The 14,086-nt window shown below is 44.6% G+C and overlaps 1 protein-coding gene across 1 annotated transcript; it reads left to right on the top strand.

The window, feature by feature from the left end:
- Positions 1–3,877: 3,877 nt before the first annotated feature.
- On the top strand, positions 3,878–5,723 carry LOC123134786 (L10-interacting MYB domain-containing protein-like). The gene is made up of 3 exons (XM_044553955.1): positions 3,878–4,140; positions 4,570–4,883; positions 4,972–5,723. Exons 2-3 carry the CDS (start codon positions 4,581–4,583, stop codon positions 5,527–5,529), a joined length of 861 nt encoding a protein of 286 aa, XP_044409890.1. The 5' UTR covers positions 3,878–4,140; positions 4,570–4,580; the 3' UTR covers positions 5,530–5,723.
- The last annotated feature ends 8,363 nt before the right edge of the window (positions 5,724–14,086 follow it).

Raw genomic sequence — 14,086 nt, 5'->3', positions numbered from 1 at the left:
TCCCTCTCCGACGGGCTACTGACGCTCTCTTCAAACTATCTGGTTTCTTGCAGCTCTGGCGGCCGCTTAGCCGCCTTCGGGATCGGGACGCCATCTCCGTCTTCATCGCCGACCTCCGCTCGATGGCTGTCCGCCTATCGCCGCCGCTCCCTCCGCCACCCTCAGAGCCTGATTAGATGCCTGGCATGTTCGTCGCCGGCTGCGGCCTCCTTTTTTATGATTGTTTTTTGGGCTTCTTGAGTTGTGCCCTCAGCAGAACCTTTGTACTCCTTGTTGTGTGACCTGGGTGTGTGTTCTGAACTAGTCCATGTATGTGTGCTCTTGGTGGTTTGCTTTATTTATAAAGCGGGACGAAAGCCTTTTTCGGTAAAAGGATAGCAGTATTGTGTCAATGAAAAAGGCCAATGTATCTTTTGTACAACGACTGAGAGAAAATGATGTCATCATTGAGTCTATCAAGAAGACCAATGGGTCTCTGCTGCAGCGACTTGCTGGAAAAGACGGTGCCATTGGGTCTATCAAAAATATCAATGGTGAGAAGAATAATACCATTAAAAAACTCACATCAAAGGGTGGGATAGTTCACTAAATATGGAATCTTCAATGACACTACAGCCTCAGCATCACTACAATATCTAAGCTCCCTCGATTTGAAACGCTAGGAGCGCTCTGGGGCTGGGAAGGCTCAAGTGACCATGTCACTTATTTGTACAGAAGAATCACTTAGTTTTTATTAAGAGAATCATGGTCTTTTACTTGGGTATTGTTTTTTAACACGTTACAATGGAAGTCACTCACATATACGAGTATAAATCATTCCTATAAATGTACGCACGCACATCCTATCTCTATGAGCACCTCTGAGAGACTGAGTCAGCACATCATCTTAAGATTGACGAAGTCGCCACAGACGCCTTCATAGTCGAAGGGAACGTCTACTCCAACTGAAGTCACATCGCCAAAAAGCCTAGAATAAATCCATGAAAATGCGAGCACCGTACCAAGGTCAAGTCTGAAACTTGAACTCTGGTGGAAAGGGATACCAATGTCATCCTAACCATCCAATAGCAAATATTCTTTACTATTTGGGCCAACCATCCAACTATGTGTGTCCAACACTTGATGGGTTACGTGTCACTTGCTCTCTGAACTAAAACCATGACATTTATTTTAGACCAGAGGGACTACTTTTTTGCGAGAAAAAAAGAGACGGTATATTTTGAAATTTGCCTCTCATGTACAACTGGTATGAGGCAAATTAATGATGGACCAACTATATTCACGCATATCAAAGTGATGTACCATCGCACATCCGCATGGTCACCCCAGCTTGGTCCATCACCGCCTCCTCTACATCACATGGCTGCATGGGCGCCGTCAGTCCACCACCACGCCACATGCCCTGCCCATCTCTCCATCTTTCTCCCATTCTCTCATGGCGGTACGCCCGAGCCATCACTGCCTCCTCCGCACCACACAGTTGCATAGGAACTCGAACCATCATATGCTCCTCCGCGTCATATGGTTGCAGGGCGCCAGTCCATCAACGCCTTCTCCACACCACACGGTTGCACGGGCGCCCGGCCCACACCGCCTCCTCCACACCACAAGGCTACACATGATTTGCTTGTCCACCACCACGCCGCACACCCCGCCCATCTCTACATCTTTCTTCCCTTCTTTGTGCGGTAGTTAACGTCCAACGACGACGAAGCTTGGGGTCTAGAGGAGCAGGCGACAAGGTAGGCTGCCATGGCTAGCAATGGCGCTGGACAGGGACGGTTGCCGTCTTCGGAACTTGGTCGCCTTCATCAACACGCCATGCTTCACAAGGTTTGCAGTACAACTCCCGATACCTCCTTCCTCTCTCTCTGTCATCCTTTCTTAGGCACCCTGATTCAAATTCAATCTCACTCGCTTCTGGGCTAAACAAGTAGTACATTATACCGGGATTTTATCTCACTATGTAAAGTTCCTATCTAAAAGCCTCATGCTTCACTGCTCGAGTACCATGTCTGTGCTTGTGGATTAACAACCTTAGGCAGTTTATACATGACATGCTTTATGCTACCTCTATTCCACAATGCAGTGCATATTAGTTTTTTTCCAAAAGTAAAAAATGTGTATGTCTGACGAAGTTTCTAAAATAAACTATTAATGTCTTAAGTACTAAATAAATAGACTACAAAGGTACATGTGGATGTTGATTTTTTTTTTAAAAAACTTGGTCAAACATCGATACGCTTGACTTTTCAAAACAAAGTATGTACTATATTTTGGAACAAAAGGAGTATTAACTAGCATATGGTTCCACGCCAAAGGAGCACGGTCTCTAACTGAACTTAATTGGCACCAAAATAATAAGACAAGATGATATCTAGGTTTTTCTGTGGAGATAATTTGGTTAATTGTCACCAGGTCGCTTATGTACACAGCTAACCAGACCTTATTAATGTATCAATAATGGTACATTTGAATGAAAATTGAGATCAATCACTTGTACTATTATTTATCAGTCATCCCATTTTCATATCTTCCTCTTAGAGGCCGTTATTCATTCCCTTTCCTGTCGTTAGTCAGTGCAAAGCGTTGTTTTTATTTAAAATATATTCTGTCTATTTTGATTCTAACTACCCATACGAATGGTCCATATTGAAATCTAGAAGCCATATACTTTGGTGCAGTGCTGCAACTTCCAAGTATTTCACACTTCCACTGCCCTTTTACATTTACCATTATTGTTGGTGTTTTATATTATTTGTATGTGACCAAGGTAAGTTATGAAATATTGGTTGGTCAAATCATAGAGTTGTATGATTCTTGTAGATGGATACTACAATCAGAAGCCTTAGTTATGCATATCATAGTTCTAAATTAGTTTTACAGATGAATATTATCTTCTCCATCAAGTACTATGCTTTAACCGTGCAGGTCCGGGACATGCGTGACATCAACCACTACTTTGGATATGTTTTTGATAGTGTTGCTAACATATCATTTTTGTGAAGAACAATAGTTGTAAAAAGATGAGTAATATCCTACCAACTAGATGATGACGTGTCTTAGCATCCGAACATATACTGCAATGCAATAAAGGGTGTTCTCACCCTAAAATTATGGAAACCAAAACCCAGAAGGCCCTTGAAATGAACAACAACCCCTGACCCTCAAATAGAGCGGCAAGAAATCTATTCGTCAATTAACAATTAAACAAATAAACGGTAGAAAAGTAGAACGACGCAGCAAGGCGCGCGTATGCTTCTAGTATAGTTGATGAGGGCATGTCCCCTTGATCAACAAAGGCAGATACTGAGCTGGACATAACTCTTCTTTGCAGACTATTTGCGAGTATCTTGACCAGAACACAGTTCTTGCTATCTGCAGTATGGCGTGTACTGATACTCTGCCACTAGCAGGCGGAGGCGCGGCGTGCCCCCGCGCACGCCCGTACGCGTGGCTGCGTTGTTGTTCTTATATAAACAAAAGACAGTGGATAAGCGAGCTGGCAGTTGGTGATGTGTGTTGGAATTTGCTAGTGGGTTTTTGGCCCAAAGCCCAACTAAAATTCTAAAATTCTCTTGGCCCATTCATGCACACATGTGAGTGGAGTGAGTGAGGCTAAAAGTTTAGGGCCTGTTCGGCAGCTCCCCAACTCCCAGCTTCCCTGAATCCAGGAGCGGAGCTGGCCCGAACACCCTGGCTCCAAGAAGCTAGCTTCTGGGATGTGTGGCCTGGCTACGTGCAAAAACCGGGAGCTGCTCGTTTGGAGATCCCAGAAAACGCAAAAGCTGGAGTTCACTTTTATTACGAGGATGTGCCACCGCCAAGTGACATACCTGTTCGATAGATAGGCTGGAGAAGTCTCGATACATCTCGATCCCCATTCTCCTCCTGCCGTATCCCCACCGGCTAGTCCAACCCTAGCCGCCAGACATCCCGCCACCGCATCCTCACCGGTCAACTTCGTCCGGCAACCTCGACCCCACCCCAAAGAAGGTCGTGTCCTCGAGCAGCCCTTCTTCGTGACGCTCGCGACTCCTTCAAGCTCGCCCCATTCCGCCCCCACCTGACAGCAGCCGGCACCCCCGTCGTCGGCGACGCTGCTCCTCTGCCCCGCCGTCGCCGCTCGAGAAGCTCAAGGTGAGCTCGTGCAGATGTGCAACCTCACCACTCTCCATTCAATTTATTTTACATTGAGTTACAGGCCATTTGGTCCAGATTTTTGGATGTCCAGATGCACAATCTTTTGTAAATAAGATGAACTTTTCTGAATGTGAGCATACATATTTGTAGACGAAAGCTATCATTTGGTTCAGATTTATAGATGGGAGCTATGATTTTTAGATTTATAAGTGAAATAGTCCCTGTACAGAATTATAGATGTAATAGACTCTGTATATGTTTATAAATGAGATATTCCATATACATACGTACAGATTTATAGATGAAATAGTCTCTGAATATGTTTATAAATGAGAGCATACAGTTGTTTTTATGACATGAATCTTTATATATATGAGAGCATAGAATTTTATTAGCACACACAAAGTGACATGGACTTTTATATAGAGTTGTTGAAAATGGTTGCCGAATGGACTATTGAGAACACTCGGATTATCACCGAGTTGTTTGTCCAGCAAGTGAGAGCTGGAAATAGGCCAAATACTCACTTGACCTCCAATGCATATGATGAGGTGGTGAGGCAATTCAAAATAAGAACAGGGTTGGAGTACACAAATGATCAATTGAAGAACAAATGGGACAAACTAAGAGGTGAATATGGTGTATTCAAGAAACTTAAGTTGAAGGAGACAGGAGCGGGATGGGACACAGAGCGCAACACTGTGAAACAAGATGCTGAGTGGTGGAAGAAGGCAAAGATAGTGAGTTTTCATCCTCATGTTGTGCATATCATATCTTTCTTCATATTACTTGTTGTTGACAAATGTTGTCTTGTTTGTATATTTACAGGACATTCCAGGTTGTTACAAGTTCAGGAAGCATGGACTTCGCAATGAAGAGAACTTGCGCATCATGTTTGAAGACATCACAAGTGACGGTTCCGATCATTGGAATCCGACTTCTGGCATCCCCCCTACTTCTACTGCACTAATATCAAGTGCCATAAATCTTGAGCAAATAGAAGATGTTGATCTGTTGGAGGATCCCGAAGAGGCACCATCTCCTATTACACCAAAGGTTAATAAGAGGCTTGGCAAGATCATTTGTGACACAAACAAGAAACCCAAGACCGCACAAGTGATGCAGGAGCAGATTACAATGATCGGGGACATTTGTAAGGAATCACATTCGTCGTTTCAGTCGTTCTTTAAGCACGATGACACCACCTCTGTTGCATCTGTTATGAAGGAAGCAATTGCTTGTGGTGCAATAGAAGGCAGCGATGAGCACTTCATTGCCTCTGAGCTTTTCATCAAGAGAGAGCAAAGGGAGATGTTTTTGAGCATGAGTGTTCACACTCGTTTGGGTTGGCTAAAGAGGAAGTTCAATGTCAAGTACGGGAACTAGTAGTTCCCAGTTTATGCCATATATGTGATGGTTGCTTATGTCCTATGCTACCGAACCATTTTATTTACTATGTCAGTGGTTGAACAATATTTTAAGTACTCACTCTTGAACAATTGTTTCCTATATGGCTTGTAATAACTGGATCGATAATATTTATGTATGGAGTGGAGTTTCGTCTTCATATTTCTTGTTCTCCATGCTAACCATTGTTTGTTAACTCATTGGCTTTGTATGTGCAGATGTCATCTGACAGTGAAAGTGACAATGAAAACTATTATGAAATGAAGAAAAGAATGATTCGTGCCCATGCACAAGAAATGAACATTATGTATCTGAGTGCATCAACCATATTTGGGAAGTATTGTGACAATTGGGTGATGAAGGCCAATCCTAGGACATCTATCTTGAGTGGATTTGGATGGTTGCAGGAGACTATTGGTACACCCGGAGAGACATTCACCATGCTGAGAATGAAGGCGACGGTATTCTTTGAACTTCATGACTTGTTGAAGGATAAGTATGGGCTCGGCCATTCCCCATTCGTTAGTAGTTATGAGTCTCTTGCTATGTTCCTGTGGACCTTGGGTGGGTGTGAATCAAATAGAAGAACCCAAAACCGTTTCAAGCATTCCGCAGATACAATCCACCGCAAATTCCATGAGGTACTACTTTGTGCCGTGAAGATGTCTGCTGACTACATCAAGCCTAAGGACCCAAATTTTAGGACCATACATCCAAGGATTCTGAATGACAGGAGGGCTTATCCACACTTGAAAGACTGCATTGGTGCAATAGATGGGACTCACATTAGGGCTTCTATTCCTGAGGCCGGACAAGTGAGGTACATCGGAAGAACCGGAGCAATAACTCAGAATGTGATGGCAATATGCGACTTTGATATGCATTTCACTTATGCTTCTATTGGTCAACCTGGTTCTATGCATGACACAACTGTGCTATATACCGCAATGCATATGGACAAGGATACCTTTCCCCATCCTCCAAAAGGTGAGCTTTTTTACTTGTTGCAAGTTATGTCATATATCCAACAACTTACATTCATTACTCTATATGTTATTTAGGCAAGTACTACCTTGTAGACGCTGGCTATCCTAATAGAATTGGATATCTTGCACCCTACAAAGGAGAAAGGTATCATGTCCCTGACTTTCAAAGAGGTGCACCACCGAATACTCCTAAGGAGAAGTTGAATAGATCCATTCATCCAAACGCAATTGCATAGAGAGAACCTTTGGAGTTTGGAAGATGAAATGGCAAATACTTTTGAAGATGCCAAGCTACTCAACTGAAACCCAAAAGATGATAGTTGCTGCTACTATGGCATTGCACAACTATGTTCGCTTCCATGACAAATCAGATCTCCACTTTGTTCGATGTGATAGGGATCCGGATTATGTGCCAACAATTCCTGAACGGTATAGGAAATTTTCTGTTCCGACAAATGCTTCAGATACATCTACTTCGGAGGAAAATGGTGTTGACATGGATCTGTTTAGGAACCAACTTGCTACTGACATATGCTCTAGGTTGGTGAAGTACATGTTAGGAACATGTACCACTTTTGATTTGCAAACTTATGCAAATATTGTGCCCTTTGTTATATGAAATACGTGCAGACTGTCTTGGTCCTTAAGATATGTGTTGCCATATATGTATTTTCATTCAAAATACATTTCTGTTTAATAATTTATAATTTATATGCAGAAAGTATTGCAAACTACCCTTTATAGTTCTCTGGTTAGTAAAAATGCACAGAAAAGAAAAGGCAACTCTTTGCCCCAGCGAATCTGGTCATCTCTGTTAGAGAAAGAAAGCAAAGGAAAAGGAGAAAAACGCTGCCTGCCAGCGAAATAGGCTGAAAAATGCGCCCCAGGCACTCCAAACCAGGCTTTAGCCATCTTTTCAGCCCCTAGGAACAGGGCCTCACGTGGATTTCCATCCAGCCTCCATCTTGGGCTCACTTCGGCCTCTCCTCAATGTCCAATAAGGCCGAATCCCACTGAAGATGGCTGGCAGCCCATCTATGACGATCGAAACCTGGAGCTGAGATACCGAACGGATTTCTAAGCGCTAGCGCTCGCGTGGGAAGCTGGCGATCGAAAAGAGAAGCTGGATTTGAGGATTTATTGGAGTTGGGGAGCTACCGAACAGGCCCTTAATCCCACCTCATAAGTTGAGAGAGAGTTGCACCTTTTTATAAGGTGAGCTCTCCTACCACTTGTATGAGCATGAGAAGAGGAGACCTACACGCGCGCTCCTCCTCCTCGCTCGCCTCGCCCGCGCCGCGCCGCGGGTTGCGGGATTGAGCCAAGGACAGAGCTATGCACGTTGTCTATATTTTTGCTGCTCGGGAAAAATTAATGAGTCATTAATTAATAATTAACGAACGCGTTAATTACTGAACAGTTTCCTATTCTTTTGGATCGTCACGACTCGGACATGGGGTTTACTCCCACGACCTACCCAGCCCGCACTATATAGTCAGGCAGACGTCTACCCTAGCCGCTGCCGCTTCGTATGGTTTCTCACCACCGCTCCAGATCATTGCGCCGCCAAGCAAGTCTTCTCCATCCCTCCTTTCGGCGTGCACTGGGAGAAGGGTCAGCAGGCCTCCGGAACCCCGCCTCTCGTGATCCTGTACGGGAGAGGGGCGATCAGGTTTTTGGGGAGCGCACTCGCGCGACTGCTGGCAGCGACGACTTCGTGAACGACGACTTCTTCCCCGACCTCGACAACCTCATCCTCGACGACATGGGCGACAACGTCAACGCCGGTGGTGCTGCTCCCGCTGCACCGTACGTGATTCTATCTTTTCTGTTCGAGATCGTGGTAGAATTCATGTTTCTAGTATGTGCCCTAGATGTGATCTATTCATCTGCTATGCTAGTTCGCATGATTAGTTCAATCTTTGCTACTGAGTCATGGTTTATCTTTTGTTTATTCATATTAAATCTTGTAGTAATTTGCTCATATTTCCATCAATCCAAAAACCTGATCATAGGCAATTTACTCCGAGTGGTTTTGCTGCGCATCTGAAGCTGCCTTCCTTTAAGGGGGCGAAATATAAGAGGTGGCGCACGAGAGTAGTCTACTGGTTTCAGACCATGGGCTGCTATGACGCCTCTAAGGGCAAGCCTGAGGGCGATCTTAATCCAGCACAGCTGGAAGCTTTTGGGAAGATCGATACTCTCTTTAAAGGCGCTCTTCTGGGTATTCTTGATGATTCCATTGTGGATTCGTATATGTCATTTGACAACGTCAAGGACATGTGGGCTGCGCTCGAGGCCAAGTTTGGTGCCTCGGACGCTGGTAGCGAGTTGTACGTCATGGAGCAATTCTATGACTACAAGATGTCTGATGAGCGCTCTGTTGTACAGCAGGCTTATGAGATACAATCGCTCGCAAAAGAACTTGAGCACTTCAAGTGTGTGTTGTCGGACAAATTTGTTGCCGGAGGCATTATTGCCAAGCTTCCACCTTCGTGGAACAATTTTGCTACTTCACTGAAACACAAGAGACATGAGTTTTCCGTTGCGGATCTCATTGGTACTCTTGATGCTGAAGAGAAGGCGAGAGCAAAGGACACACGTGCTTGAGTTGCCGAGGGAGCTTCTAGTGCCCACATGGTACAGAAGAAGAACTTTCAGCCCAATAAGTTCAAAAACAACAAGAACAAAACTCAGGGAAAGGCAAGTTTGATACAAAGAACAAGCCATCACATTCTACCAACTTCAAGAAGAATTCTCATAAGAAGGGGAAGGGACTTTGCCATGTCTGCGGTGATCCTAATCACTGGGCTCCAAAGTGTCCTAACTGCTATGAGGAGCGCGAACATGAGAAGGGCGGCAAGTCCGCTAATGTTGTCATCGGTGATACTGATATGAAGGAATCAGGGTACGGTATTTTTTCTACCATCCTTTCAGTATTTCAATCCTCTGATTGGTTAATTGACACTGGTGCCAATGTACATGTTTGTGCTGATGCCTCCATGTTTTCTTCTTACCAGGCCACAGGGACTTCTCCCGTGCTGATGGGGAACGGGTCACATGCCATCGTTCGAGGTGTTGGTACGGTCGATCTGAAGTTTACTTCGGGGAAGACCGTGCGTCTGAAGAACGTTCATCATGTGCCATCCATCAATAAAAATCTCGTTAGTGGTTCCCGTTTATGTCGAGATGGTTTTAAGTTGGTTTTTGAGTCCAATAAAGTTGTAATTTCCTAGTGTGGACAATTTGTTGGAAAAGGCTATGAGTGTGGAGGCTTGTTCCGCCTATCTTTGTCAGATATTTGCACTAAAGTTATTAATACTGTTTTCCACAATAATGAGTCGGATATTTGGCATTCACGACTTTGTCATATTAACTTTGGTTGCATGAAGCGGCTAGCCAATATGAATTTAATTCCGAAAATCTCTACTGTCAAAGACTCTAAGTGCCAAGTATGTGTGCAAGCTAAACAACCTCGCAAGTCCCATAAGACTGCAGAGGCAAGAGACTTGGCGCCACTAGAGCTTATACATTCTGATCTTTGTGAGATGAATGGTGTGTTGACAAAAGGTGGAAAGAGATATTTCATGACATTGATTGATGACTCCACTAGATATTGCTATGTGTATCTTCTGAAATCAAAAGATGAGGCTTTAACTTTCTTTAAAAACTATAAAGCTGAGGCAGAGAACCAACTTGATCAAAAAATTAAACGGCTTAGGTCCGATCATGGTGGAGAGTATTTTCCAATGAATTTTATCTGTTTTGTGCGGAACATGGTATAATCCATGAGAGGACGCCTCCCTACTCACCTCAGTCTAATGGGGTGGCCGAAAGAAAGACCGAACTCTAACTGATTTGGTTAACGCCATGTTAGACACATCGGGTCTTTCCAAGGAATGGTGGGGGGAGGCGCTAATGACCACGTGTCATGTCCTAAACCGAGTTCCCACAAAGCATAAGACCATGACTCCATTTGAGGAATGGGAAAGGAAAAGGTTGAAACTCTCTTACCTACGTTCTTGGGGTTGTTTGGCGAAAGTCAATATACCAATTCCCAAGAAGCGCAAGCTTGGACCAAAAACCGTGGATTGTGTTCTTCTGGGCTATGCTTTTCATAGCATTGGCTATAGATTTTTGATAATAAAATCTGAGGTATCCGACATGCATGTTGGTACGATTATGGAGTCTAATGATGCAACTTTCTTTGAGGACATATTTCCTATGAAGGATATGTCAAGTTCATCAAATCAGGAGATACCTACTCCATCTAGTGAGGAACTCACTTTAATTCCTGAACCCACCATTGCGATGGAACACGTTGAGAATCCTGTTGAGGGTGACAATGAAACTCCTATAAGGAGTAAGAGACAGAGGACTGCAAAGTCCTTTGGTGATGATTTCATTGTGTACCTTGTGGATGACACACCCAGGACTATTTCAGAAGCCTATGCATCTCCTGATGCTGACTACTGGAAGGAAGCTGTTCGTAGCGAGATGGATTCCATCTTAGCTAACGGAACCTGGGAGATCACTGACCGTCCTTATGGGTGCAAACCTGTAGGATGTAAGTGGGTGTTCAAGAAGAAGCTTAGACCTGATGGTACGATTGAAAAGTACAAGGCACGGCTTGTGGCTAAGGGTTATACCCAGAAAGAAGGTGAAGACTTCTTTGATACTTACTCACCCGTGGCTAGACTGACCACAATTCGGGTGCTACTATCACTGGCTGCCTCACATGGTCTTCTCGTTCATCAAATGGACGTTAAGACGGCTTTCCTCAATGGAGAGTTGAAGGAGGAAATTTACATGGATCAGCCAGATGGTTTTGTAGTACCTGGTCAGGAAGGAAAGGTGTGCAAGTTATTAAAGTCTTTATATGGCCTTAAACAAGCTCCTAAGGAGTGGCATGAGAAGTTCGAAAGAACATTAACTGCTGCCGGCTTTGTAGTAAATGATGGTGACAAGTGTGTGTACTATCGCCATGGTGGGGGCGAAGGAGTTATTCTTTGTCTGTATGTCGACGACATATTGATCTTTGGAACCAAACTTGATTTAATCAAGGAGGTTAAGGATTTCTTATCTCGCTGTTTTGAGATGAAGGATCTAGGAGTAGCTGATGTTATCTTAAACATCAAGCTGTTGAGAGATGAGAATGGTGGGATCACACTGCTTCAGTCTCACTATGTGGAAAAGGTCTTGAGTCGTTTTGGGTATAGCGACTGCACACCTTCTCCAACTCCATATGATGCTTGTGTGTTGCTTCGAAAGAATCGACGGATTGCTAGAGATCAACTGAGGTATTCTCAGATTATTGGCTCGCTTATGTATTTGGCGAGTGCCACGAGGCCTGACATCTCTTTTGCTGTGAGCAAGCTGAGTCGGTTTGTGTCAAAACCGGGAGATGATCATTGGCGTGCGCTTGAGAGAGTTATGCGCTACTTGAAAGGCACTGCGAGCTATGGGATTCACTACACCGGGTATCCAAGGGTACTGGAGGGTTATAGTGACTCGAACTGGATATCTGATGCTGATGAGATTAAGGCCACAAGTGGTTATGTTTTTACACTTGGTGGTGGCGCTGTTTCCTGGAAGTCTTGCAAGCAGACCATCTTAACGAGGTCAACTATGGAAGCAGAACTCACAGCATTAGACACTGCCACTGTTGAAGCAGAGTGGCTTCGTGAGCTATTGATGGACTTACCTATGGTTGAAAAACCAATACCCCCTATCCTGATGAACTGTGATAATCAAACTGTGATCGTCAAGATAAACAGTTCTAAGGACAATATGAAGTCCTCAAGGCATGTGAAGAGGAGACTAAAATCTGTCAGAAAACTGAGGAACTCCGGAGTTATTACGTTGGATTATATCCAAACGTCGAAAAACTTGGCAGATCCCTTCACAAAGGGTCTATCACGTAATGTGATAGATAATGCATCGATGGAGATGGGTTTGAGACCCACCGCATGAGTTGTCCATAGTGGTAACCCACTCTATGTGATCGGAGATCCCGTGAAGTAGAAGTGGGAGACAAGCTGTTGGTCAGCTAAGAGGAGAGTATCCCTATTTTAATTATCCCACTCCGTGAAGATGCAATACTCTCCTGATCTGCATGGCAGGTTGATACTTATCTTAATGTGTTCCAAGTGGCTTATTCGAGTAAGCAGAGATGTTGTCCTGCAGAGCATCTCCTGAGGAACACACCTATATGAATTTGACTGTTAACGTCGCAGTCTGTGAGAATTGGGTGTTCTCTAATAAATTCATGAAAGGCCCTGGAGTACGACGTATACGCTCCACCCGCGGGGAAGCCTTGCGGCAGCCCAGTATCGGTCAAGAATTTGTGTGAAACTAGTCTCGCAGAAAACTTGTAGTTCAAGGCATAGTCCAATATTCAAGTTGTGATCTAGTGTAGCATAAATCTCTAAGTGGAAGTTCAACTTCACAGTCTCCACTAAGCACCGGTATATAAACAATGTTTTGGAACAAATGGTGAAATGTGCCAATGAGACTTTGTGGGGGATTGTTGGAATTTGCTAGTGGGCTTTTGGCCCAAAGCCCAACTAAAATTCTGAAATTCTCTTGGCCCATTCATGCACACATGTGAGTGGAGTGAGTGAGGCTAAAAGTTTAGTCCCACCTCATAAGTTGAGAGAGAGTTGAACCTCTTTATAAGGTGAGATCTCCTACCACTTGTATGAGCATGAGAAGAGGAGACCTACACGCACGCTCCTCCTCCTCGCTCGCCTCGCCACGCCACGCCTCGCCTCGTCACGACACGCCGCGGGTTGCGGGATTGAGCCGAGCCGAGGACAGAGCTATGCACGTTGTCTATATTTTTGCTGCTCGGGAAAAATTAATGAGTCATTAATTAATAACTAAAGGATGCGTTAATTACTAAACAGTTTCTGATTCTTTTGGATCGTGACGACTCGGACGTGGGGTTTACTCCCACGACCTACCCGGCCCGCACTATATAGTCAGGCAAACGTCTACCCTAGCCGCTGCGGCTTCGTATGGTTTCTCACCACCGCTCCAGATCATTGCGCCGCCAAGAAAGTCTTCTCCATCCCTCCTTTCGGCGTGCACTGGGAGAAGGGACAGCAGGCCTCCGGAACCCCGCCTCTCGTGATCCTGTACGGGAGAGGGGCGATCAGGTTTTTGGGGAGCGCACTCGCGCGACTGCTGGCAGCGACGACTTCGCGAATGACGACTTCTTCCCCGACCTCGGCAACCTCATCCTCGACGACATGGGCGACAACGTCAACGCCGGCGGTGCTGCTCCCGCTGCACCGTACGTGATTCTATCTTTCCTGTTCGAGATCGTGGTAGAATTCATGTTTCTAGTATGTGCCCTAGATGTGATCTGTTCATCTGCTATGCTAGTTCGCATGATTAGTTCAATCTCTGCTACTGTAGTCATGGTTTATCTTTTGTTTATTCGGATTAAATCTCGTAGTAATTTGCTCATATTTCCATCAATGTGTAAGCCAATTTAACTCAGGTAAAAACCGAAAGATACCCATGGTTACAAACACTTAGCTACT

The sequence above is a fragment of the Triticum aestivum genome, chromosome 6B (genome assembly GCF_018294505.1).
Source record: "Triticum aestivum cultivar Chinese Spring chromosome 6B, IWGSC CS RefSeq v2.1, whole genome shotgun sequence".
NCBI classification, from domain to species: Eukaryota; Viridiplantae; Streptophyta; class Magnoliopsida; order Poales; family Poaceae; genus Triticum; species Triticum aestivum.
Note: the sequence above shows the minus strand (reverse complement) of the source record. Positions and strands in the feature narration are given on the sequence as shown.